This window comes from Peromyscus maniculatus, chromosome 1, assembly GCF_049852395.1.
Source record: "Peromyscus maniculatus bairdii isolate BWxNUB_F1_BW_parent chromosome 1, HU_Pman_BW_mat_3.1, whole genome shotgun sequence".
Lineage (NCBI taxonomy): Eukaryota > Metazoa > Chordata > Mammalia > Rodentia > Cricetidae > Peromyscus > Peromyscus maniculatus.
This window is the reverse complement of record NC_134852.1, coordinates 141,585,599-141,610,004: the sequence shown is the minus strand read 5'-3', so window position 1 is coordinate 141,610,004 and position 24,406 is coordinate 141,585,599. Positions and strand designations below refer to the sequence as shown.

Below are 24,406 nucleotides of genomic sequence, written 5' to 3'. Positions count from 1 at the left end.
GGCAAACAAATTTTATACAACTAATCTACCAAACATCCAACTTTAGTAGCACAGCGCCCTATAGATACTGGTTGTTTCCTATGCTGACTTGTTGCTGTGGTTCACTGTGGATGCCCAGTATAAGGAAAAATTATTTTCTTGCATGTTATTGACCTGATAAAATTTAAAATACGAAGCACCAAAGTATGGTTTCTGTTTAATGCATATTGCTTTCTTACCATCATGAAGTCAAGAAGTCATGTCAAGGCAAAGTAAGTATACACACACACACACACACACACACACACACACACTGCTACAGATCTCAAATGGTTGATAGTAAAACACATATATGTGATAGACACATGTGATTATATATATATATATATATATATATATATATATATATATATATATATATATACCAGAAAATCAGAAAGATAAGGGTAATGACCACATGGGCAGTAGGGAAATAAATGGAAAAACTACAAAACAACCAACTGACGCTTAGCTAGTTACTAATTACTAGGAATTGATTATTTTTAAACCCTGAGCCTCCTGGGACTGGAAGGGTGAATTGGATGGAAATCCTGCATAATGGACCACTCTGTGCTCGGTAAGTGGTGTTTGCTGAGAAGTCGCTGTCTTTGTTCATTGGTCAATGACTTCATTAGGATGCTATGCATGTGCTGGTCTTTCATCCCACAAGTATCTGTTTAGAAGCTGTGACTGACCAGGACTGCTCTTGGCTCTTAGATGAAGATAAGGCAGCCCTCTCTCACTAACTTCCCACCCTGGGGAGGGAGGGAAGGGGACAGAGGATGGGCAAGGGAGTAAAGCAAAACTACAAAGTCTCAGATTGGACAAAACAGATGGATCACATAGAATGCGACTGAGAGGGAGCCCATTTTCACTGTGTATTCCAAGGAATTCTCTCTGTGGAAGGGGTATTTTGTCTGAGACCCATGATAAGGAGAGTTTGGGACTGAAGGAAGAGCTAGGACAGGACCTAGCTGAGGACGATCTTATCTATTTCAAGGACTGGACAAAGGGTCCGAGGTGGATCTGATACAAGATGAGATGTTTTCTTCAGTGGTCAGAGACATGGGAGCCTTTGAGTGGTACATGCCTTAATCTAATCCCAGCACCTGGAGGATGGTGAGCTCAGCTTTGGCTCTGAGTTACAGGCCAGCCTGACTGTGTACATAGTTTACATAATTAGATGCACTGTGGGGGACGGGACACCAATGAAGCACCCTTTAGGAGGCTTTGAGCACAGAGGCATGATCCAGTTTACAATTATGGTGGGAAGGCAGCAGAGGCAGGTGGCTGCTGACAACACTGTTGTCGTCACTGGAAGAAAAGTGACAAGACTCTGGAAGGTGGCATTCTTGGGGCTGGGGGGATACTAAAGAGTTTAGCATATATTTTGAAAGTAGAGACATAATTTTCTGGTGTTATGAACAGAAAATTATGTAGAGTGAAGAAGGAGAAACAGGGAGTGTCTCCACTTTCTCCTGCTTAGATACACTCACTGAGCAGGAAGAATGAGGCTGCCTGTGGCATCAGGTGTCCACCCAAGCCAAACCGGGCATGACACCATCCAACCGGCTAGCACGATTCCCCTGGATGGCTAGTGACAGGGATCGGGGCAACTTGATTCATTTTCTAATTCTGTTTTATCATCCATAAAATGGAAATGTAAAAAGGACCTAACTCATAGGTTTCTTAAGAATATTAAATAAGTCATGTATAGAAAGTGTTTAGAATTAAATCATTTAATACTGAAGTCAGGAACCTATGGCTCCATCCTACCTCATAGCTAGCAGCCACCATCCCCCACCCTCGCTATGTGTGTGTGGGGGGGGGCAGGGGGATTAATATTGATATCAGTGTCTTCATCCATCATCTACCATTTTTTTTTTGAGACAGGGTCTCTCACTGAACCTGGAGCTCATCAATTCGGCTAGGCTGACTCTGGCCAATGAACTCCAGAGATCTACCTATTTCTGTCCCCTCGGCACTGGAGTTCCAGGTACACACCACCAAGTCCAGCTTTTATGTGGACGCTAGGTCTTCATGCTTGTGCAGGAGAAGTTTTTACCAACTGAACTGTAACCCAGCTCCAGAACCTGATTTTGCAAGAGAAATTTTATGTGGAAACAGACAGACCCATGAGTTCATGACCGCCTGTGGCTGGTTTCATGTTGTCTCCAGCTGATTAGTCAATATTATGACACCATTTGCCTGTGAAACTTAAATGTGCCAAAAGGGTTCTGGCCTCTGAATTAAGGTTCAAGTAGTGACTCTGTGGGTGAAGTTTCCACCCAGAACTGTCACACACTTCAGAGTGGTGTTGGTACTTGTCACCATTCCAAGTCTGTGACCTCTAACTGAGACATCGTACTGTGAGGTAGGTGTTTTGTCTCCTTTTCCAGAAGGACATAAATGGCCTGTTATGATCATTGACACTAATGGAGTGGCGGAAACGGAACCTAACCCTTCTGCTGCCAAACTCCTGAGAGAGGGGTGACTAAGAATGGAACATACAACACATTCTCTCCAAATTTGTCTCAGTAAGTGTTAAGAAGTCAGCATCAAATGAGGATGACGAGAAGAGCTTCAGCATGAAAACAACTCCTACCTTGGGGCCTCGCCACTGGCTCCTGGCCATCCCCTGTAGGGAGAGGGGTTGAGAATTAAGTGGCTGTTGGAACAAAAAAAGAGCTAATGGTAGTTAGGTCAGATTCTGTGCCCAGATATTTGCTTCACACAGTTCAGAAGAACATTCACTAGCCGGTACTCTGAGCAAGTCAGAGGACTTCCCTCTCCTTCTTAATGAAAGGGGGGAATGACTTCTGCTTTGACAGCAATTCCCTTAGGGAAAATGAAAATGGTAATATTGCAGAATAACTCAAACTTGAATAATTGAAACAAAAATGAAGCTAATTATTTAGAAGGATTAAAGTGAGCCAAATGCATTTCCTACTCAACATCTGGAATATCTTTAAGTTTATTTTTTAATTTTGTTTATTTTAAAAATATTTCTTTATTTTTATTGTATGTATATGAGTGATTTGCCTGCCTGTATGTCTGTACGCTGCATGAATGCCTGGTGCCCACAAAAGGTCAGAATAGGGTGCAGGATCCTCTGGAATTAGATGGTTGTAAGCTGTCATGTGGGTGCTGGGAACTGAACCCAAGTCCTCTGCAAAGGCAGCAAGTGCTCTCAACAACCAAGCTATCTTTCCAGTTCTTTTTATTTATTTATCTATCTGTGTGTGTGTGTGCTTGTGTGCATGCATACATGTGTGCGTATGTGTGTGTAAACCCTGGGAGGCCAGAAGAGAACACTGGATTCCCTGGAGCTGGAGTTACAAATGATGGCTGCTATGCTAGGGACTGAACTTGGGTCTTCTGAAAGAGCAACAGGAACTCTTAACCACTGAGCCATCTTTCCAGTCCCTCTTTCCAACTCTTATATTTTGTTTTTTGTTTTTTGGGGTTTTTTTGTTTGTTGTTTTTTTTTTTTTTTGTGTGTGTGTGTGTGTGTGTGTGTGTGTGTGTGTGTATTAGTATATGCATGTGGGTGCAGTGCCCATGGAGGCCAGAAGAGGGCATTAGATTCCCTAGGCCTGGACTTTGTGAGCCTCCCAACATGGGTTCTGGGAGCTGAACTTGGTTCTCTATAAGAGCAGTACATGTTCTTAACTGCTGAGCCATCTTTCCAGCCCTGGGTAATACCTCAATAGCTCAGGAATGCAGACATTGTGACCACTGGAATAGACCAATGGATGGCCACTTCCACCTAATCCTTTAACATTAAACTAGCGTTCCCTCCCATTTAGTATACAAATGTATCTTGGCATTAATAATGTGCTAAAAAGTAGTCCTGTGATTGGTGGAAATCTAGAGTTATGTTTGTATGCCTAGACCAGTGCTTCTAACTTAGGGGCAATTTGCTTTACAAAGGGACATATTAGAAGACATTTTGGCCATTACAACAGCATTGAGGGTACTACAGTTGTTCATAAATAGAGACCAGGTATGCTGTAAAATAGCCCCAAATCACAGGGCAGCCCTCTGCCCACCACCAAGACTGACCCCAAATGTCCACAATACTGGGAGAAGAAGCCCAGTGCCATACTGATCTCAATACTCTCCACTTCCTCAAAGATTTGTGATTACCAATACTTGCCATGAACTCAAAATTAACAGGACAAAACAAACTAAAGCGATTCTAGGTCATAATTCTCTTTGTGTATGTATGTGTATAGGTGAACATGTGTTAGGGGCAGAGGTCAGCCTCTGTCCAACTTGTTTTCTAGGCAGGGTCTGGTCAGTGGGCACATGCCACTGCTCCTGACTTTTTTTTTTACATGGGATCTTGGGATCAACTCAGGTCCACATGCCTACCTGGCAATCTCTTTACCAGTTGAGCTATCTCACCAGCTCTATTTATTTATTTATTTATTTATTTATTTATTTATTTATTTATTTATTTATTTATTTATTTTGAGATCTCCCCTGTGTGAATCAAGCTAGCTAGAAACACACTATGTAACGTGGCTGACCTTGAACCCTGAACTTTCAGCGTTCCCCCTCCCTTAGCTACCACAGTGCTATGCACTGCCACCAGGCTTGGTTTGCACTGTGAGTATTAGTGGGAAAATTTTATCTTCATTCATCACAATGCCCCTGAATGAGTCCCCTCACTAGTGGGTCTGGTTGTCTCCTTATGAGATGTCTTGGAATCCTTACAATGGAACTGCTCGTGTCTGCCACCATGTAAATTTCTGTGTAAAATCCATTTCAACATCTAGTGTCTAAAATACCTGAGCTCAAGTACTGAGCACTTAAATTATCCACAACTCTTTATGTCTCTGGTCTACCCTAGCAGCAGGGTCTATTTGTGATCACAGATGTGGATACAAAGCTCCCAAAGGGATTGGTGTAGGTGAAATCTTGATCAGATGATGCGCACTGTCAGAGGGAGAGGTGACTCTTACCTTCACAGATGACACTGGCATCTTCTCCAGGACCACAGTTATGCAAGTGCCAGCCAGCATGAGGACACTGTCCCAAAAAACTCTCTGTCCCAGTACAGCCCATCTCATCCAGCAGAAACTCGCCTGGGCCCTCACCAAACTGTGCCTGGACTGGGGCTTCAAGGGCACGCCCACAGTTCAGCTGTCGGCACACCACGTCGGCTTCATGCAGGTCCCATTGGTCATCGCAAACCCTGCCCCAATGGCCATGGTAGAAAACTTCTACTCGCCCGGAGCATCTTCCTGACCCATTCGTGAGCTGCAACTGTGGCCAGTCTTGAAGGTACAAAAGGATGGCTGGAAGCGAGCTACTCCACTTGGATCGACTTGCCTAACTACACACCAAACACTTATACAACAACACGTCGGAGCAGGCAGCACAGGGGATCCTATCATCAGCAGGATGGGCCTGAGCCTTCTTGTCACCAAGGTCAGAATCTAGCAGCAAAGGTGAATTCTGCCCCCTCCCAGCTGAGTTGGGATTCACAGGAAGAGCTGTGAGAAGTAGTATCTGGCACATTTAATCCTTCGGGTAGGTCCTGGTGGTGATAACTACCACTTTTCTAAAGTGAATCGTTTTAACAGAGAATTAAACGGAGATCTGTAAGCGTGCCAAGTGCCAGGAAGCAAAGGTGGTGATGGTGGTGTTCATAATGGTTTGAGAGTGGGTGATGGATGTAGGGTAGGGGTGTCTTTTCTAAGTGACAATGGACTCAAGGATTGGAGAGGCGTAGGAAGGAGTTACTTGGACCAGAAAGAAGGTAGAGCTTTCCTCAGCACAGTAAGAAAAACAAAACAATCTAAACAAAGTTCATAGAGTGTTATGAATGGGGTAAGTGCACAGGGATTCTCTGGTGACATCATTCTATTCACTAAGATCTGTATGGCTAAAGATCTACCCACTGGTTAGAAATACTCGCCAAATCACATCACACAAGGAGCTAGGAAATTTTGACTCACCACCAGGAAACGGTGTTAAGATTTCAGCATCTAAGAGCAAAGATAAATAAACAGGAGTCATTGCCATGAAAAAGAGCCCACCCAAGTGCACTGTATGTGTGGCAGCTTACAGAGTAGACATTAGCTGGCACCATGACTGCATGTGGGAAGCGGGGGTGGTGTTCAGTAGGACTGGTCAGTGAAAACTGATGATGAGTTCAGGCAGCTCAGAGTCATTCACAAACGGGATTATGTGCACAAATACATTAACTTCCAGAGAGCAGGATTATGTGCACAAATACATCGACTTCCAGAGTGCAGCAGAGTCCAAGGCTTACTAAAGAGCACTGCTGTGGTAATCCCAAAGGAGGATATCAAGAGATTTGGTTGTTAGGTAAGCCAAGGCTTCCCCTTTCCTCCATTAACATGTGATGGAGGAACTCGAGGCACACGTTGTCCTGGGACTCCACTCTCTGTCTTCATATGTCTGAAGTTAGGATTCCTTACTCAATCTGAGTTCAGTTGCACCTTTGAATTATAATTTGCCAACCCAGATCCTTGTCTCCTCCAGAATTCTCTGAAATACGTTTGGGCAACAGGAACAAAGTAGTTTGGGGATGAAATACTACCCGTGTGGTTGAAGCCAAGGAATTGACCTTTTCATTTTCCTTTCTTTTGTTGGGTCCTTGTGATTAAGCCTGTGTTTGTCATCTGCACCCCCCCACCCCACCCCCACCTGGGTTACAGTAGCAAATGAGATCAGATGACCAGGGGAGCTGGTGGGCGCTCTACTAAAGACGTGCTAAGGTCTTGCTCTTACCAATATCTCTTGAAGTTTCAATTTCTGTGGGAATGTTTTCAGATTCTGTGAGGAAGAAAAGAAGGCAGAACACAAGGTGAGTCTGTGGGAGAGGATAAAATCCGCCATGTCCTGCCTCGCCGAGTGGCTTGCTGCTGCTGCTGCCCTAGTGCCCTGTCCCCAGCAGAAAGCTCTGCCTAGAATTGGTCACACGGGGCTAGTTCAGAAAGGGCAATGCTATCTAGGAAGGAGGGTTCATTTGCCTTTGATGGGTGCTGGTGGGGATGTCAGGGGGAACTGTGAGCAGGGTTTGCCCAGGTCTTTCATTGGGGGTTGGTTTTGGCTTGGGATTGGAGCTGGATGACGCCAGGCTAAATGAGCACGTTTTCTTAAAGGATTTATGCTACCAGGTCTTGGGTATTTCAAATGCTGTTTCGTATTAAAATAAATGCAACTTTGGTATTATTTATACTTTGAAAGCGAATGGGATTCCAGAGTCTCTGCGGAGGGCAGGCAACCCCGGGGTTGTGCTGTTTAAGAAGGTGACTGATTCTCTCATGGGCGTTTGTTCTCTCACTGACAAGTCAACTACTCATTTTCCCAGCCAGCATCCTCTGTCTTTCTGCCTGTATCAGGAAAGGTGGGCACTTAAGGAGTTGGAATAGGGAATCTGAGGATGAAGGCTTTGCTTTAAATAAACCAGGACAGGGTAGCTGGCAGGGCCGGGGGAAGGGGGGTGTGAGCAGGGTGTCTCCCTGTACCTGGGGATCTTGTTAATAGTGTGTGTATATTCCTAGGTCCTTATCCTAAGCAGATGTTATGGATGAGACTACTAGCAGAATAACACAGACAACTGTGGATGCTCACACACTTTGCTAAGGTTCGGGACAGCTTTTCCAAAGCATAGGCATATTTGGTGGGGAAATGGGGCATTGGGTATGGCTGCCTCAGGCCCAAATGTGTGCTGGGTGACCTTAGTCAAGAAGGCATTCTTCTTAACCTTGACTTAATTTTGTCCTTTAATTTGGGTTTCTCTATTTTCAAAACAAGAACAATAAAACAATCCCACCTGAGTGATAAGGATGGGGTTGGAGACGGATGCAAAGTACTTACAGAACTGCCAAGTGCCACATGAGCAGACGGGATTTATGCTTTGAGGCAGTCTCTTAGGCAAAACCAGTCAGAGATTTGTTTCTAGGATATTAGGCATGCTGTGATTCAAATTCTAATTCAACATATCCACCAAAATAGCAAATTTACAAAAAAAAATCACAGGACAAATTTAATCAACTTCAATTGATAGAAAAGAAAAGCAAATGGGGCTGGAGAGAGGGCTCAGAGGGTAAGAGCACTGGCTGTTCCTCCAGAGGACCTGAGTTCAATTTCTAACCAGATAGTGGCTCACAGCCATCTATAATGAGATCTGGTGCCCTCTTCTGGCAAGCAGGCATACATGCAGGCAATATACTGTATATATAATTAATAAATAACTCTTTTTTAAAAAGGACAAGGAAAGAAAGAAAGAAAGAAAGAAAGAAAGAAAGAAAGAAAGAAAGAAAGAAAGAAAGAAAGAAAGAAAAGAAAAAAGAGAAGAAAAGAAAAGAAAATCAGATAAAATTATTAGAAAGTGCTGGGCCCTGTCTGACACTTGGATAAGGAGTTGTAGACAATTTCCTGTCACTATAAAAATAACTGTTAATCAACTATCAATGCACTATTAATTTATAATTAGTCACTGATGTCAATATCTCCACCTGCACATGCTTGATTCTAAAGCTACATCCTGTGCTACTGTCATCTGGTTCTGGAACAGGTTTTACAATAGAGAGCCATCCGGTGCCTTGTATGAGGTTTAACAGTGTCCCTGGATGTTACCACGGACACCAGGAGCATCCCCAAGTGTGGCAATCAAAATGCCCAAATGCTTCCTAGGACACAAAATCAACTCCAGCTGAGAACAACCACAGAAAGATGTACTTGAGAAGGGCTCTTAAATCCCCCAAAGCAAGGTCTATACTTATTCTAATTGGCTAACTAGACTGCTCTCAGTCCCTCCCTCTCAGGGTACCTGGTCCAAGAAAGTGCAACCTCAGAAAGCAGTCCAGTCTGCCTTCTGCCCACCAGGGCTGCTCAGAGGACCCACATGAGGCCAGTGTGAGTTCTGCCCCACCGTGGCAGGGCTGAGGGCTCAAGGGAATGCCTTCAGAAGCGGGTGGTCCATGTTAACCTTAAAGTAGGTCTCAGAGTAAGGATAATCAGAGGAACTTCCTTCAACAGGCTGAGTGCTTGTCTCTTGGCCAGTGAATGAAGCCTTAGTTCTTGCCTTCTAGAAGGCTGAACCTTGACATATGAGCAGAGGAGACTCGGAAAGGAGTCTCTGGTTCAGCAGTTAGCAGCTGGTGAACGAGGGGGGAGGAGCTTTCTTCTCTCTCCCACCCAACTCTACACCTTGCTTTATCATCCACAGCTGGTTCCCCAAGGCCAGAACTACTCTGTCTCTGGGAGCTCGATTCCCCCAAAAGCAGAATTTTAGAGACCATGTTATTGGCAGCACGGCTCTCAGGATATAGGTACTGAGTCACAGTGATTACCGTCACAATGATTGCTTTCATTTAATTAGAAAAAAAGCGAAAAGATATGCAATGCCACGCCAAGCATAGAGAGGTGAGTGTGGGGAGAGAACCCGCAGAAGGTTACCCAGGGATGCCTCCCTGCAGTCCTGCAGGGCCCATAATTAGAAGGGGCCCATCCTTTGGAGCTCGGATGTCTTTGTCTAGAAATTTCTCATAGCTCTCACACTAGGACCCACAAATCACATAACCTTGCAGGTGGCCTGAGTGTTTTCATTTCCAGTCTGTCACTCTAGCGCTGATGTTGGCCACCTAAGCGGATGCAGGAGGACTGGGGTAGAATAAGAGGTCCACATTCCGCTGCCCCCCAAACCCCATGAAGGAGAGGCTCCGTCATGCTAGAAGGTGCCTGGGACCGTGAGCAGACAAGGCTTTTGATCCCGCAAGGCAACATGCTACAAAAGTTTCCTTTGGGTCGGGGAGGATTGAATGATTGGATAAAGTGGAAAATCATCTCTTGGGAAAGATGGGAAGTGATTTACCGGAGCAGACGACACCAATGTCTTCCTCGTGCCCACAGTTGTGGATGAACCAGCCAGCGTGCGGGCACTGCCCCAGGGAGACCTCGGTCCCAGAACACTGCACATCATCCAGAAGAATGGGGCCGGAGCCCTGGCCAAAGTAGGCCTCTCCCAGGGTGGACACGGCATCCCCACAGCCCAGCTGCTGGCACACGACCTGCGCCTCCTTCTCGTCCCACAGATCGTCGCACACTGTGCCCCACACGCCTTCAAAATACACCTCCACTCGGCCAGAACACCTGTTAGAACCTTCCACGAGCTGCACAGGAAGCCAGTCTTGGGGAGAAAGGCAGTCCCCACCCCCACCTGAGTGCTGGCGAGTAGAGTGGACTCCCCCTCCCACTTCCCGGGAGTACCACCTTTGTTCCCAGCACATGATTAAACCCTTTACACGGACATCTTTGTAAGGTTCCCGGATACCATGTAGGGTACTATTGTACCCATTGTACCAGGGAAGGAAAAATCACAGTAGCAGCAGCCTCCTGGGGGCAGAGCATTAACTAATGGGGACCAAAATGAGACTCCCTAGATCTCCTTAGATCCTCATTTGGGATAGAATTACCCATGAAGTCTGGGTCCTGTTGTGATGGGAAGCCACAAGACTTGGCTTTGTTCTTTTCAGTCCACTTTTTGGACTACCTTTTTCATTCTGTGCCCCAGCCACCACCTACTCCAGCAAGAAAATCTTCATCTCAGAAGATAGAAACTGTCCAACTCTGGCCGCTTGATATTTCAGTCTGAGAATTTGGATTCTTGGGTCATCCCTGTGCCCTGCAGTGTTGGGTCAGAGGTGTTGGGCAAAGGCAAAGCTTGAAGAGTGCACTCTGCTGCGCAGAGACAGGGCAGGGCTGCCCTCCTCTGCCACTCCACTCACACTTTGACCTGCCAGCACTTTGCTGGGCAGCGGCCTAATGGCTGTCCCACGTTCTCAGGGGCAGCAAGCTTTGCTAAGAGGGCGGATAGGAAACCACCAAGGGCAGGGCTTGACTTGGGCAGTCACTAACTATGCGATCCATCTATGGGGGCCACCTAGATTCTCTTTTCCTCATCTGCAAAAGAAAACGGTGCCTTAAAGGGTGGTCCTGAGGCAAATACAGGCGTAGTGCCTGGCACAGAGGGAGTACTTAGGAGTCACTTTTGCTATCTCCATTTTATGAACCAATAATTAGGTAGATGAGGACTGTTCTGCATTCCCCAAACTGCTGATGGAGAGCTGTGACAGGGGAGGGGCAGAATGCTCTCCTGCTCTCTCTCTCCTCTTCCCAGTCACCACAGAGCAGGACTTCAAAGTGTGGCCCTCAGACAGGCCCTGTTCCCATCTCTGAGAAAGCTTGTTAGATATGAAGGTTCTGGGGTACACCCTGTCTGGGGATAAGGCCCATGACTTTGCATGTTCAACAAGTTCTTAGCAAGTTCTCGAGTGATTCCCATGTACTTCAACATTTAAGAACACTCTTCGTCACTAATGCATAAGAACCATGAAGGCAGAGAAGGCTCTGGCAGCCTCTGTTGTATTAGGCACAAAAACCACCAGGGTATGTTTATGTCTGAGGATGAGTGACTCATCCCACTGAGTGTGGACTGTCCATCCCCAGGGACTTCGGTGTCCTTCTACCTCAAGGCATTTTCTGGCTGGGACTCACCTTCTTGCTGTTCCACAGACATGTCTTGAATGGTTCTCTTAGGCCTTTCCTTCCCCAACTTTGCTCCAGATCCTCTGATGTCCCTCCTGTAGCAAGCTGAGATGTAGCCGCCATGTTAGAGCCCTACAGGGACCCTGAACACAGCCAGCCCAGGCCCCGTGGAAATCTCCTGGGTCTTGCTCCAAACCCACCACTCCCCAGGCACAGCAAAGCCTGGGAATCTGAAATTTGCAGTCACCCAGAACAGGGTGCCACCAGGGAAGGACCAGGTGCTCTGGAATCCATTTCCTTATGGTGCAGTTGGTCTTAAAAGTCCCTTTTCCTGTCAGTCCTGCATCAATTTCAGCTGGCCGGTTGTCAGTCAGTAGATTTCATTATGCTTCTCTAGCTGTCCGTAGTTAATGTCGGATTTTGTTAAGGAAGTAACAGTTTACATATAAATTCTACTATGCTCTTAGTTAGTTTGCTGTTTCTAACACTTCTTGAACTGGCTTTTTATAATTTTTCCTTTTTAAAAAAATTTCTATTCTTATTTTCTTCATAATTTTACATTGTTTTTTAATATCTCTCTCTCTCTCTCTCTCTCTCTCTCTCTCTCTCTCTCTCTCTCTCTCTCTCTCTCTCTCGGATGATGTCACTCTATGTAGCCATGGCTGGCCTTATGCAGACCAGACTACCTTGAATTCACAAAATCTGCCTGCCTCTGCCTCCCAAGCACTGGGCTTAAAGGCGTGGCCCTGGTTTTTGTCTTTTAAAGGTAGACTTGGCTAATAAGAAGGTATTTGGTTTCTACTCAGACTAAATATAGCAGGGTTGTTGTTGTTGTTGTTGTTGTTGTTGTTTTTAAACTGATTCCTGACTCTTCCTGTCCAGGAGCAACAGGAGCAATAACTTTTCTCTAACATCATCAATTACAAGCCAGGATTATCTCCACAGCAGTCCCCCTGGTGAGTCTACCTGTCATTCAGCCCATACCTCTGCTTTAGCCATTGGGAGGAGGTGGCTCCCTGCTCAGTAGACCACAAAGAATCCAGGCCTACGGTACTGTTGGGTCAGGGTAATTTTACAACTGCCTAATTAATGGCCAGGTGTCCGTGGAGCGAGTCTGCTGTGCTTGGGCATTGGATCATGGCCTGGCACAGATCAAAGGTGACCCAGTCCTCTGTCCTCGTCACAGATGAACAACCACGTGAGGCAGTATACAGCCCCACTGAGCAGAGGTAGGAGTTAGGCTGCCAGAGACTACAGGGCTCTCTAAGGTACTGCTGGCCTTTCTTCAGTGTTCACAGTGTGCCCCTTCGTGTCTAAGCACTGCCCATCCCTGTTCTGAGCTGACGTGGAGAGACCCTGCCATCATTTGCATGCCTGTATAACAGATGAGAAAGGAAGGACACAGAGAAGCGTGGGCAGGGTGTGCCCACGGTTGGTTCGGGAGGACATTCAGCCTCTGAAGTTTCTGGCCTCCCCAGTGTCCTCTTCCTCTTGTCCACACTCTATGGCTTGGCTTTGGCTCTGACTCTCCTCCTCCCAGACCTCACATGCCACTACATAAGTCAGGTCTTCCACTTTCCATTTACCCAGTCTTCCTCATCCCCTTGAGACAGTCTGGAACAGCCTCTAACTCTCCATCCTCCTGCCTCAGCCTCGTAAGTGCTGAGATTGGTACCATACCTGGCACCAATTACTTTTCATTAATAATATTACATCGGTGTATATTTTAGGGAGGAGGGAAGGAAGGAAAGAAGGAAGGAAGGATCTCTACTGCTGCTGTATGAACACATGGCCATCAAAGCAAGGAGGGGTGTGTGTGTGTATGTGTCTCTGTCTGTCTGTCTGTCTGTCTGTCTGTCTGTCTGTCTGTGTGTCTATCTATCTGTCTGTGTGAACTGCCATTCTTTCAATCACTTTCCCTAATTTAATTTCTCTTAGTTCATGTCACCTGCCTACTCATAAGAAAGGCACATTAGCATCATTTTGATGACAGTACTAGGTCCTAATTATCTACTCGATAAAGGTGGAAGTTCTTAGCCTGGGCTTTAAAACCCTCTGTAATTAGACCACGGCTTCCTTCCCAGCCCCCGTCTCATTGGTAGGTTGTTCTTTCCAAAAAAGAAAGCTCATCCAGACCACCTCTAGCTCTTCTCTTGAACTATTAAAATTCCCACATACAGCCGGGCGGTGGTGGCGCACGCCTTTAATCCCAGCACTCGGGAGGCAGAGCCAGGCGGATCTCTGTGAGTTCGAGGCCAGCCTGGGCTACCAAGTGAGTTCCAGGAAAGGCGCAAAGCTACACAGAGAAACCCTGTCTCGAAAAACCAAAAAAAAAAAAAAAAATTCCCACATACAAACACAGCTTCCCAGCCATTCAGAGCAGACCGACTCTCAGCTGTTGGCTGTGGTTGTAGATTCCAGGGGGCAAACTGATTGAGATAACACAAATTGACCCAAAGGTGCTCTTTGCTATACATGCTGCAAACAAGAAAGCCAAGCACCAAGGTCCCTGAGATGCCATCCACACAGACATTGTCTGTTCCCTCAGATAACCAGTGAACCAGTGGCCCAGGGGACATGGAGGAGACACCCGGCAAGCTTTCAAAGAGTTGACTCCCCAAACAAGGCAGTTTCAAATGCAGCTTTTCATGCCTATAAAATGGGCCTTATTTTCCCTTTGCCCATTGCCAAGCCTGGGATCCCAGACCAGTTGTTTGTATGAGTGAGAATGGGCAGGAGGACCACTTTGTCCCTAGTAATAATCAGTCATATTCTTCAAATACATTTCCCGAGGCTGTGAAGTCTGCTGTGCTGGGAATCTGAAGTGTGATCAGTGGAATACTGAGTAGCGCCGGAGGGTAAGTGGAGGCAGGTTGGGGAGGGGTTTTAGTGTTAAGCCAAAGGTGTTGAAGAAACAGGTTGAACTTCAAGGTGGGAGAGGATAGAGGTGGGAAGGGAGGAACAGATTCCTTAACCAGTGGTGGCTGCAGAAGAATGGAAGGAAGAGTGGGAAAGAGCTGCCCCAGGTGCCAGGGAGGGGACTGACTAACGGAGGGGAGGGAGAAGACAGGTTCAGAGCAGCCACAGGGCTGAGTTCTGTGCTTGGAGTGTAGGGCTGGTGCTGGGTAGAGTACACCAGAAAGCTGGAGACCTGGATGGGTATTATGATTAGAGATGATTGGCAAAGGTCAGGAAGCAGATTGAACCATTGGGGGAAGTGATCAGAGGGGCCAGTGTGAGGTGAGGCAGGCCACAGGGCCAAGGAAGAAGTACCTGAGCTCACAGATGCTAACCAACAGATTCCATCAGCTCTGTCAAGAAAGGCTAGCAATCACATTCCTTTAAAAAGATAATGCCGGGAAGGAGTTGGGTAGACTGGGGTTAGGAGGTGAGGGGAGCAAGGATCTATGACCACCACGTGGCCAGAATCTGGCTGTGGGAAAGAGTGACCTCCAGGGGTTCCACAGCAGGGAGGATTAAACCTTCTGTTTGCTTGTTCTTTGAGTCATTGTCTCACCAAACAGCCCAGATTGGCCTTGGATTTACAGTCCTCCCCTCAAGCTCCTGGATGCTATAACAGGTGGTCACCACTGGGCCCAGCTGCAGTCTCTGTAAGGGAGAGGGACTCTATCGCTGGGGTCCGAACCTAGGGCCACACACAGGCCAAGCCTGTACTCTACCACTGAGCTACACCAGCTCTTGATCTTTCATATGGAACACTGACAATCTCCCAGTCTCGGGTAAGACACACTGCAACTCTATGCATCCCAGCCCGAAGCTGTCCCCACGCCTCTTCTTCAGAACCCCAGGGCAGCCAGCACTGGGGACAAATGGCGTCTGGCCTGTTTGATTCCCAGTGTTTGGGAAGTATTGGTTGGAAACATGAGTTAAGTAGCCAGGAATTCAGGAAGATTTAAGGAGGACTGGGCAAGGACATAACAGATACCCCAGGAAGGAGGATAAGATTGAGAACAGTGGATGGGACAACAAGGCAAGGTTCCTTTAGGAAGAGGACATGAAGGAAAGTATTTGAAGCAAGTTGGTCAATTGTGGTGTTGTGTATGATGAATGTGTATGTGTGAGTGTGTGGATGTGAATGAATGATTATGTGTGGGTATATGTAAAAGAAAGTGAGGATGTGAGTGTGTGTTTGTGTGTGTGTGTGTGTGTGTGTGTGTGTGTGCATGCTGGTCACTAATGTCAACTTGACACAAGCTAGAATCATCTGAGAGGAGGGAGCCTCAACTGAGAACTTCTATCTGTAAGACTGGGCTGTATGCAGACTTGCAGGGTATTTTCTTTATTAGTGATTGATGGGGGAGGGCCCAGTCCATTGTGGGTGGGCCCATCCCTGGGCTGGTGGTCCTGGGTTCTATAAGAAAGCAGGCTGAACAAGATAGTAAGCAGCACTCCTCCATGGCCCCTGCATCCATTCCTACCTCCAGGTTCCTGCCCTGTTTGAGTTCTTGCCCTGACTTCCTTCAATGATGAACTGTGATTTGGAACTCTAAATGAAATAAATAAACCCTTTCCTCCCCAAGCTGCTTTTGATCATGGTGTTCATCACAGCAGTAGAACCCCAACTAAAACAGTATGTGTGAATGTATGTGTGAGTGTTTGGTAAGGGTGAGTATTGATATCCCAGGTCCTCATTGCATTCAGCAGGGTAGGTGACATTTGCTTAGCATTTGACCAGAGCTGCATGGGACAGCAGGTGGGCACCCTTCAGCAGCCTCTCTAGAAGGAGAGTCAGTTGACCACAGTGGCCTTGTAGAGACTGTTTCCCTATTTAAGTTGGAGAGTGTTGTGAGCTGAAGCTTCCAGAAAAATAAGGACATTTGTGTTGAAGAGACCACAAGGCTGGCTAGAACTTCGTGACTGTGAACAGTCGGAAGGTTGCAGATCAAGAATCAAAACCATCCTGAGCTATTTGTAATCCCCTAACAGTCATTTATCACCCACCTTCTGCATTGGACCCAGCATACTTTTTGAATATCAGCTAAACTCTGGAATATATTCTTAGCAGACCACTAGCTTCCACCAACTCGAAGGCTACGAATGCCATCAGACAGCACCTGAGTCCCAAGGCGGGGATTTACCCACTGTGTTAGAACTGGCCTACACTACACCTCCAGCAACAGCCCTCTTAGGTGGCTACCAAGTTGTCCTTTGCACTTTTCATGTGAATTGCCCCAGTAACACCCAAGGCTCCAGAGATCTGCAAGCTCCATAAATCTCTTCTATCGGTACATGACCTTCGGGGAGTTGGACTGTGTCCCTGGGTGGCTGTTCTTGGAAGGTCACACTGGCCCCATTGTCTATTAGGCTCTGGTGCAATCTTTAGGAGCCTGGCAAAGCCTATTGCGCCATATCATGTGACTAATCCTTGGTTCTTGGAGGCTCAAGAGCTCCCCCGCCTGAAAGCTGTAAAGGACTTACACATGTCAGCGGAGAGATGCAGCAAGGGCACGGGCGGGGACAGGAAGGTTGCAAAGAGTGCAGAGATAAAGGGGGCACCAGGGGCTAGAGGTAAAACCAGCCCCGCTGATAACTGGGACTTGCAAATGGAGTCTACCAGGTCTGCTGAGCTGCTTAAACAGCCTTAGATCTGCAGAACACGGGTGAAAAACAAAACAAAACACTCGTAATCCTCTTAATTTTGTTTTGGGAGGGGCTTGTGGGCAGAGGGGGCTCAGGGTACAATGTTCTTGCTTTTCCGTTCATGTCCTCAGCGTCTTTAAGCGGGGTCTCCGTGGCGCCAGGAGAAGTGCTGCCGCACGAAGCCACAGAGCAGTGTGATTGCTGAACATGGCAGACAGCTCTAGCGCTTAGTGGGACGCCAGCCAAGTTCAAAGTGGACGGAAGCAAGGCAGAGGAGAGAGCGGAAGGCTGTGGCCGGCTTCCACCGGTGCGGAATCACAGCCGTCACGGAGATAGACTTTTCTTACCGAGACTTGAGTTTCAGTGTGATGGAAGTGGGACTCAGGCAAAGTTAGGACCAGGACCTGGTCATACCCCAGGAGCACTTCCCAAAAGTAGCCCCCACTGTGGCTAGGGGCAGATCTCACTGGGCATCTTCTGGATTGGGTCAGGAGTCACTTTCACCCGCGCTTAGGGTTGGCATCCCAGCGCCAACACTATCTCTTTGAATAGATTCAACCTCAGCATCGTCTTTGCCACAGTGGAGCTAAAATGACGAAACAGACCTCTGAGTTCTCCCAGCACATTCCCAAAGTTCTTAGGTGCCAGGAGACCCCATCGGTTCCCACATACCAATGGCATAGTTCACAGATCCTCAGTGTTTACCATGAACAACGCAGCTTGTTATTCGTGGAGAAAATAAGGAAAAGTTACTTTTCTGCTATATTTTGAAAGTTAAATCTATTACTTGAAAATCACTACTGAGGGGTTGGGGAGGTGACTCAGAAGTCAAGAGCATAGACTACTCTTGTCAAAGACCTGAGTTCAGTTCCCAGCACATGCACTGAGCTGCTCACAACTGCCCACACCTCCAGCTCCAGGGGATCTCACCTCTTGTCTAGCTTCTGTGGGCACGGTACTCAGGTGCACATGCCCACACAGAAAGACACACACAACTAACAGAAGAAAGAAAGAAAAGAGCCACTCAAATATTGAAAGGGGAGACTACCCTGATTGCTTGGGGGAACTTAGAGAATGGAGTTGTTATGGCTAAGTGTCACATTCTGCGTCTGAGATTCAACAATTTTATTTCTTCATTTGAGATGTACAATTTGTAACACAGAGCATCTATAACAGCAGTTAGATTGATCGAGCACTTTCTGTGTCTGAGGGACCCTTCCAAAACTTTGACTAACATCATTTTATTAAATCTACCTGAATACTTCATATATCATATCCTTTTGTAGGAGAGGGCACAGCAGCATGGGGATTCAAAACTTGCTCCAAGTTCTTAGGGCTGGAAAGTGCTCACTAGAGCTTGAATGCTCTAGAACAATGGTTCTCAGCCTTCCTAATGCTGTGACACTTTAATACAGTTCCTCACATGGTGGTGACCCCAACCATAAAAGTATTTTCATAATCATAATTTTGCTAATGTTATGAGTGATAATGTAAATCACTATGTTTTCTGACGGCCTCTATGAAAGGGTCCTTCAACCCCCAGGTTGAGAACTGCCACTCTAGATCTTTGTGTCTCTAATCTGCATTCCCAGGCTCAAATATTATAGGACATGTAGACTAAAAAGAAGACACAACGCACCCGAGAAATCATTTAAGTCTTCCTTACGCCCTAGTACAACTTATCTGTTTTTCAATAGTGGGAATATTTCATGAACATATGCATACAATTATCTATAATCAAGTTATTTGTTTCTATGAATATTTCCAAATATTCATTTGTTTACTTTCTCATCTATACGCAAGTGAGAAAACTAAACAATAAAAGATTTTTAATATTTTCCCCCAAAGCCACTGAACGATGATAAAAATAATCATGATTATGTAAATATTTCAAGTTAGTTTAGTCTCAAATTAAAAGTTTCTTAAGCAGACTAGTAGAGAATACACATTTAAAAACCAAGAATATCAAAGGGATCGACCTGGTTTTCATAAAGTACAGATTTTTCAGAAAAGAAACCTTTCTAAGCCAAGTTCTGATAATTTTATGTCATATCCAATATTTCAAGCCAGGATGTTTTTATGGACATTTTCCAGATCCATCCAACACTAGAAAAGAAATGCCAACTATGGTTCAATATTCTTAGTGAGCGCTATACACCAAGATATGAACACCCGAACCAAAGAACACTTCAAAGTCCCTCACCGGCTCATCTTGGCCAATAAATAGCCCTTCTTCTCTGTTTCCCTCCAGAAATTCTACAAACAGAGCCACAGTCTATGAAAACAATAAACTGACTGATGCTTTGTTCACAGAAAACAAATCTTCCATGAAATAGTTGACTCAGCTTCCATAAAACGGATCAAGGTGGTGTGCAGCTCATCTCCGCAACGGCGTCTCGCCAGTGGTCGGATTACGTTAAACAGAGCAACCCCTCCCTTGTTTACTTTTAAGCTGGTACATCAGAGGACAGGGGACAGATAGACCCACACTTTCTCTTTCCAGTTTGTCACAAGGCATTAGCTGTGTAAAGAGCCCTGGGGCATTGGCTGGGTACCTGCTTCAGGTAGAATCACGCCGTGGAAGAACAGCAGCCAAAGTAGGCGGGCGTGGCGGCCCATGTTGGGAGGGCTTCCAGCTACTGGCTAGCCTCAAGTTCCAGCCTTATATTCTCTCCAGGCTCCCTGGTGGGAGTGGCCTGGCAGCTTGATGCTCTTCTCCAGCTTAATTGGCAGGCATCCAGAGCAGGGCACAGCAACACATTCGCTTTGGCGTCTTGAGGGTTTGCTCTGAGGAGCAAGAGTGATTTGACCTAAAGGTACATTCCTTTAGAACAGCTGGAAGTCAGGGCTGAACAGTGGGCTGGCACCTGGCCTGGCAGATAGAAGCCTCTAGGCTCTCAGGGGAGAGAAGCTAGGAGGAGTCTAGAGCCTCCCTAGGGTATCATTTCCTGTAGCATATGGCTGTTCCCAATGCAAGAGGCCTCTAGAATCCTATTTATCACTCAGGGCCCACAACCTACCTCTCTCCTTTTCTTGAACTTCCCTATTAGTCTTCAGCTACCTACACTTACTCCGTCTTCTAATTCCCATTGCACTCATTAAGCGTGTGCATTTAACAACACTCAGTACATTCTGCCTTGGTTATGATTGCTTGCACTCCAGTCTGAATTCCTCCACTGGCCTGTTCTAGTTTGCTTTCTATTACTGTGATAAGCACCATGACCCAAAGCAACTGGGGGGTAGACAGAGTTTATTTCATCTTGCAGCTTATGGTCTATCACTGGGGGAAGTCATGGCAGGAACTCAAGCAGGGCAGGAACTTGGAGGCAGGACCTGAAGCACAGGCCATAACGAAACACTGGCTTTGCTTTCTTACAGAACTCAGGACCACCTGCCTGGGGGAGCACCACCCAGAGTGAGCTGGGCCCTCCCACATCAATCATTAATCAACAAAATGTCCCACAGGTTGGCCTACAGGGCCATCTGATGGATACATTTTTTTTTCAGTTAAGATTCATTCTTCCCAGATGACTGTAGCTTGTGTCAAATTGACAAAAACCAGCCAGCATAGGCCTAGAAGCTTTTTCAAGGCAGAGGTTTTCTTCAGATTTTTGTAGTCTTGTTTATGGCATGCATAGCACAATGCCATAAATATCTATTGGATTTCAATTACTGCTTCCTTCATAGGTAATTTTTCTCTACCTGAATAGTAACCCGAATCTTCTGCCCCAAGTATTCTGATTCACATTGCACCCTCTAGATCCTAACTTACATCCCTGCATATGAAACAGAGGTAAAGGTCTAGATTGTTCTGTGGACTTGGGTCGTGCATCATGAAAAGAAAAGGAATAGCAAGAAACCCTTTTCCCAGTCTGAAAACTCCTGTCTTACTTTTAAGGCTGACCTACCAGTTGGGTGACTCAAATGTATCAGTCACCATGTCCAGTTAAAATAGCTTCTGAGATCCATGGCCAGGCACCAGGCTGAGCTCCAGGAATCCAATTGATGAGAGAGAGGAGAGATACTGCAGGCGAGGGACGTCGAGATCATGATGGGAAGACGTGCAGAGATGACTGGCCACACTAGTGGAAGCCCATGAACTGTGGACTGGTGGCTGTGAAGCCCCCATGGGACTGGACTAGACCCTCTGGAGACGGAAGATGGTTGTTTGGCTCGAACTGTTTGGGGGACACCCAGGCAGGGGGATCGGGATCTGTCTATGGGCAGGCTTCTGGAACCCGGTGCCTGTGGTGTGACACCTTGCACAGCCTTCATGCAGTGGGAAGGGGCTTGAACCTGCCTAGGCTCAGTGTGCTGGGCTCTGCTGACTCCCCATGGGAGACTTCGATTTGGGGGATGTGGGGGTGCAGGGTGGCTTGGAAAAGAGGGCTGGGGGGAGGAGAGGAAGGGGGATCTGTGAATAGTATGTGGAGTGAGTAGAAATTTTCTTAATAAAGAAAAAAATAGCTTCTGAACCTCCACTGTGCATGCTTTGCTAAAAAATGGCCAACTCCACACCTGGCTAGGATGGTCAAAATAGGATCATGTGCAAGAAGGAGAGAGTCTGGGACTTGGCTTTTAAAGGTTGGGTCTCAGGGCTTAGGATTTAGCTCAGTGGCAGAGTGCTTGCCTAGCGTGCAGGAAGCCCTGGGTTCTATCTCTAGCACTGTCAAATAGATAAATAAATGCTTTTCAAAAAGCCTTCAATCTTGTGCCTGACACTGTGATTTGGTCCAAATCAGCTTAGATTCCCAGAGCTTTGGTTTCCTCATCTGAAACAGTGGCTCCCAGCATCTACTGGAAGGACAAAACTGGAGGTATATGAAAGATGAGCACACGCACACAATGCAAACAAGCCGTCCACTGTGAATTGCTTGTGAGGTAAGTTGTTACTCTGTAACACAGGCTGGCCTCAAAATTGTGGCAGTCCTCCTGTCTCTGACTCCTGAGTGCTGAGATAACACATATGAATCACTTCTTCCAGCACTACTTAGCAACAGAATCCTGCTTAGAGATTTTGAGATTTTTCTCATAGTTCTCGGTGCTATTAAGCCATCAAATAGTGAAAGGTATGAAGTGGGGAGGGGCGTTTAGTCAGACATAACTGTGGTTAAGACATTTCACAGGCCCACAAGGATCTCTGGGCTTTTCCTAGGTCAGCCTGTCTCATGCTAGAGGCAGTCTACAGAACCACACAACAACCTGACTGAGAAAGCACATCCTTGCCAAGCACGGCCCTGGTGAGTACAGGATTTCCTCTTCCTTCCTTTCAGGTGTCAGGAAGCCCTGGGCAGGCTGTGGCCCTGGATCTGGGCTTCTGTTCACACTGCCATCCATGTGACACACGTTTAGTCATGTATGGTCTTCAGACATGCTCATCCATCCATGTCCGTGCTTGGTGACATGTCCGTGTCCCTCTGCAATCCTAGTTGGGAGGGTACTTGCTGTTGTCTTCAGCATCCCATTCTTGGTTTTCGCACCATGTCAGACTCACCTTCCAACATGCCCCCAAGTACGTTCCCTCTCCCTTCTCTGACTCAGACTTTCTAGGGAACTAAACCACTTCAGGGGCTGCCCTGACCCTCTGTCTCTTTCCTCTTACCTTTACCCTGCAGGACAACAGAGCACTCTGGCATGGGTGGCATCTGTCAGGTCAGATCCCCCACTTATCTGTGTGCTGTGAGGGTCTGTGGGCATCAGAGACCTGCCAGTATCAACCATTCACTCCACTTCCTGCCCACGGGATACTAGGGAAAACACACATTTCTTCCATGTGTTTCCTACTCTACATTCTCAAGTGCTAAGTATGGTGCTTTACTTTCTAGGGCCATTGATCTTGGAGGTGACACAGGGCAAAATAAGGTAGGAGAAAAGCTAGATTTGCTTACATCCTCCCACTAGAAAAGGGGAGTTAGGGCGTCCCGTCAGCCAGGCCTGGGATGCAGAATCTGCCTTCTGCACCTTTTCAGTGCTCAGCACTTCTGCTTCCCAAACAGGACAGTGAGAGAGATCTCAGTGAGTCCGTGCAAACCATGGACAACAGGGAAGGTGGGGGACAGCCCAGCTGGTGACGCACTGGCCTGAAAGGCACGAAGGCCCGACTTTAATCCCCAGAACCTACTTTTTTAAATCAAGAAAACAAACAAAAAACAGTCAGGCGAGGTAATGTGGGCTTGTAATCCCAGCACTGGGAAGGTAAAGACAGGCCGATCTCTGGGGCTTGTTAGCTGGCCAGCCTAGACCAGTCAGAAAGTTCTGGGTCTTGTCTCAGTAAGACCCAAAGCTTGGCAGACTAAAGGAATAACAGCAGAGGCTGTCTTCTGGCTTCCACGTGTACGTGTATTTGCATGCACACTCACATACACATGTACACACACATACACACACACACACACACACACACACACACACACACACACACACACACACACTCACATACAAGGTAAGAGCATCCAAAGAAAGCTTAAAGGTAAATGAAAACAGCCGTTTCTATGTTTTGATTAAGAACAAAGGAAGATGAGTACAGCCCTCACTCGAGAAGCTTTTCTTTGTAGTATACAACAACTGACACAGAGACCCTCATGATGGTCCATGCACAGAAAACAAGAGCCTGTGGAGCGGTCAGCCTTAAAGGGCACGTATTCATCACATCCCTCCCATCAAAGCTCCGGTATCTTTGATGAAGTGGGGCAGAGCTGAAAATTTTTAAGAGCCAGAGGCAATGGTAACTTCAAGGAAACTGTTTTCCAGACACAACCTGGCAGTCAGTCGCACTCAGGAACCCACAGTGATTTCTACGGCATGCATAAGAACTGGACCACTTCATGCCACACAGAATCCCAGCAGGGAGAAGGGGAGATGGACATAAAATCCCAATGCCGCTATTGGCCTGTGAGAGCTGCAAAGAGGGGAGAGTCAGTTTCCTTTAAGGATGTGAACCCTGATAGATCGGCCATGCTCTAGGCAGGTCCCACTCCCAAGAGAAGTCAGGCAACATGAACTGGATCAGATTGGGAAGGAAAAGAAAGAAAACTCCAAGTTGGGTAGATGGGGAGGGGAGGGTGTAGGGGGTGGCTATGGGAGGAGTTGGGAGAAGAATGTGATTATGATCAAAATACACCGTATGAAATTCTCAAAGAATAAAAATATTATTTTAAAAAGAACAATGCTCCCCCCATTCTAATATAAGCTTGAAATATCCTGTATGGAAAATATTTGAGGTATTTTTGTTACACTAAGTATTAAAGAAGTTGGA

At 46.6% G+C, this 24,406-nt stretch overlaps 2 protein-coding genes across 2 annotated transcripts in view; both read right to left on the bottom strand.

The window, feature by feature from the left end:
• The window catches only part of LOC102926594 (scavenger receptor cysteine-rich domain-containing protein DMBT1-like), a 120,115-nt gene extending 100,345 nt beyond the window's left edge, over positions 1-19,770 (bottom strand). Inside the window, exons 1-3 of the mRNA XM_076553836.1 lie at positions 19,707-19,770; positions 11,560-11,655; positions 2,624-2,656 (exon numbers count right to left, since the gene is read on the bottom strand). Coding sequence (XP_076409951.1) covers positions 2,624-2,656; positions 11,560-11,655; positions 19,707-19,770 — 193 coding nt within the window. The remainder of the gene's footprint in view (positions 1-2,623; positions 2,657-11,559; positions 11,656-19,706) is intronic.
• On the bottom strand, positions 5,863-10,368 carry LOC143269145 (putative DMBT1-like protein). The gene is made up of 3 exons (XM_076553835.1): positions 9,878-10,368; positions 6,787-6,831; positions 5,863-6,017 (listed from the first exon to the last, which is right to left on the bottom strand). Exons 1-3 carry the CDS (start codon positions 10,290-10,292, stop codon positions 5,923-5,925), a joined length of 555 nt encoding a protein of 184 aa, XP_076409950.1. The 5' UTR covers positions 10,293-10,368; the 3' UTR covers positions 5,863-5,922.
• Positions 19,771-24,406: the final 4,636 nt, after the last annotated feature.

Coding starts and splice junctions, on each gene's coding strand:
- LOC143269145 (XM_076553835.1), bottom strand. CDS start 10,292: ATGTGCTGGGAACAAAGGTGGTACTCCCGGGAAGTGGGAGGGGGAGTC. Junction 6,832..9,877: donor CATTGGTGTCGTCTGCTCCG/GTAAATCACTTC, acceptor TCTTCCTCACAG/AATCTGAAAACATTCCCACA. Junction 6,018..6,786: donor TGAAACTTCAAGAGATATTG/GTAAGAGCAAGA, acceptor CTTTGCTCTTAG/ATGCTGAAATCTTAACACCG.